The 2,885-nt window shown below is 44.2% G+C and overlaps 1 protein-coding gene across 1 annotated transcript; it reads left to right on the top strand.

Annotated features, from left to right (window-relative positions):
• Window positions 1-1,337: 1,337 nt before the first annotated feature.
• PCYB_132430 (methionine aminopeptidase type II) lies at window positions 1,338-2,456 on the top strand (the record flags this gene model as incomplete). The annotated part of the gene is made up of 1 exon (XM_004224267.1): window positions 1,338-2,456. A coding segment is annotated over one exon (1,119 nt), but the record flags the coding sequence as incomplete, so codon positions are not given.
• Window positions 2,457-2,885: the final 429 nt, after the last annotated feature.

Here is a 2,885-nt window from a genome sequence, read left to right as displayed (position 1 = left end):
GCAAGCCAAGGCCCAGGGGCAAAGCCCACATGCGCGTCAGATGTATAGAAATACATTTTGGATGTTATATGGGGGTATGCGCTCAGGGGGGTCGAAACAGCCAAAAAAAAAAAAAAAAAAAAGGAAATACTCCCAACAATGCATACTTTGCGACGCCAACCACAGCGAAGTACATCACAAGTATGCACGCATATTTACGTACTTGTATATGTATTTATTTATGTATGTATTTTTATTTATTTACGCTATTATTTGCTTATTCATTTAGTTAGTCAGCAGTGTGCCACCCGAAACGCCGCCCCCTGTCAACCGTTCTGTCAACCCCAAGCAGCTGAACAGCCGAACGGCCAAACAGCCAAACGGCCAAACAGCCAAACAGCCAAAAACGTGGGCAACAGAAATACCCAAGAGAGCAGCGCGCAGGGCAAAGGGGTGCTTTTTCCCCCCAAAAAATTTTGAAATTGTGCAGAAGGGGAAAAAAAAAGAAACAAAGTGGAAAATCGCTAACGGGGAGAAGAAACAAAGTGGCTGATCGCTAACGGGAAGAAGAAGCAAAGTGGCTGATCGCTAACGGGGAGAAGAAGCAAAGTGGCTGATCGCTAACGGGGAGAAGAAGCAAAGTGGCTGATCGCTAACCGGCAGAACCATAAACAGAGGGACGTTCTGTTTCCCCCGCGCATGTGGCATACGACAAGCGTACGCGTGCTAAGCAAACGGGCGTGACTGTATGCTCACCCCAACAGGAGTACTCTCCAAGGAGCGCTTCAATCAAGATGAACAGGAGCAACAGGGGGGGGGCGAAGGGCAGCACCACCAGCGCGAAGAAGAAACCTACACAAAGCAATGAAAAGAGTAAGGGCGCCGTAGGCGGCGGGGTCCCCACCCCAGGGAATAAAACGACAACCCAGCAGAAGAACGAAAAGAGGGAGTGCCCCGATGTGCAGGCGGTGAACAAGGAAACTCCCAGTGAGGGGGCGATGAACAAAGCAGATGCCAATAAAGCGGCAAACAACAAAGCGGCCACCAACAAAGCTGCTGCCAACAAAGCGGCAAACAACAAAACTGCTGCCAACAAACCGCCCGCCAACAAACCGCCCGCCAACAAAGGAAACGGCGACAAGACCCCCGCGAAGAAGGGCAAGAAGAAGGTGGACAAGCTGGACCTCATTCTGAACGAATTCAAAAGCGAAGTAAACCAAGGGGGACCCTCCCAAAATGGTCAGCACGGAGCAGAAGGCGAAGATGCAGCGGTAGAGGCGGAGGAGAAACACAAAATAGACTTTGACGAATTCGAAATTGAAAGAATAAAAAAAAACATCACTCTGAAGGAACACCTAATGGAGGAACAAAATAATAGCCACATTAGATTACTAAACAATTGGCCCCAAGTAGAAAGGAGCATACAAACCAGTCCAGCAACGGTACCAATAGAAATGGTTTACCAAGGGGAGAATTACCCAGTCGGAGAAATTCAAAACTATAAACATGTACTTAGTGGAAAAACACTGCAAGAAAAAAAAGAGGTGGAAAAATTGAATTCGGATTATTATGAAGATTTAAGAAAAGCTGCAGAGTGTCATAGGCAAGTTAGGAAATACATACAGACGTATATCCAACCGGGAAGAAAAATGATTGACATAGTAAAAGAGACAGAGAAAAAAACGAAAGAGTTGATTTTATCTCATAAATTAAATTGTGGATGGGGATTTCCAACAGGGTGCTCATTAAATCATTGCGCAGCTCATTACACTCCAAATTATGGAGATGAAACTGTTTTAAAATATGATGATGTATGCAAGTTAGATTTTGGAGTACATGTTAATGGTTACATAATCGACTGTGCTTTTACCATTGCCTTTAACGAAAAGTACGATAATCTTATTAAGGCTACTCAAGATGGAACAAACACAGGTATTAGAGAGGCAGGAATTGATGCCAGAATGTGTGACATAGGAGAAGCAATTCAAGAAGCTATTGAGTCATACGAACTGGAATTAAACCAAAAGACTTATCCCATTAAAGCCATTTCAAATCTCAGAGGACACTCCATTAATAAGTATATTATTCATGGGGGGAAGTGTGTCCCCATTGTCAAACAGAAAGAAAAAAATGAAATAATGGAAGAAGGAGAACTATTTGCCATCGAAACCTTTGCGTCTACTGGAAAGGGTTATGTTACTCACGACAATGAGTGTTCCCATTACATGAGAAATCCAGACAAACAATTTGTTCCCATTAGATTAAATTCTGCAAAGACACTCTTAAAAGTTATTAATGATAATTTTGATACCCTCCCATTTTGTCATAGATGGTTGGATGACTTGGGACAAAAGAGGCATTTTATGGCCCTAAAAACGCTCGTAGATTTAAACATCGTGGAGGCATATCCCCCTCTTTGTGATGTGAAGAACTCCTTTACGTCTCAAATGGAGCACACCATTTTGCTGCGCCCGACATGTAAGGAGGTTTTGTCTCGGGGCCCAGATTTCTGACCGCGCGAAAGGGAGCACTCAACGGAGAAACCTACCCCCCCCTGCATATATGCACAGCAACGTTGACATTATAGCAGGGCACTATTTTTGTGTACATATTATTTTTCCTACGTATACTTGGTACAAGTGGGGCTATCCATCTATTTGGGGAAAAAAGAACCTCCAACAAGCTGCACATTTTTAAGTACACCTTGGCTGGATGGACCAGCGCCCTACGACGAAAATGTCCCCTTCGGTCGACTGTGTGTCTGTATTGTTCACACATGGGCTGTGTTAGCTGACCACATATTATCCTATCAGGTTGGCGCTCCCACTTTGTGCGAGCAAATTCCTACGCAGCGTAGCATAAAATAGTGCCAATTTTGTAAATTATTTCCGCGTCCGCTAAGGAAA

The sequence above is a fragment of the Plasmodium cynomolgi genome, chromosome 13, assembly GCF_000321355.1.
Source record: "Plasmodium cynomolgi strain B DNA, chromosome 13, whole genome shotgun sequence".
NCBI lineage: Eukaryota > Apicomplexa > Aconoidasida > Haemosporida > Plasmodiidae > Plasmodium > Plasmodium cynomolgi.
The sequence above is the reverse complement of the archived record's forward strand: the minus strand, read 5'-3'. Positions and strand labels throughout refer to the sequence as shown.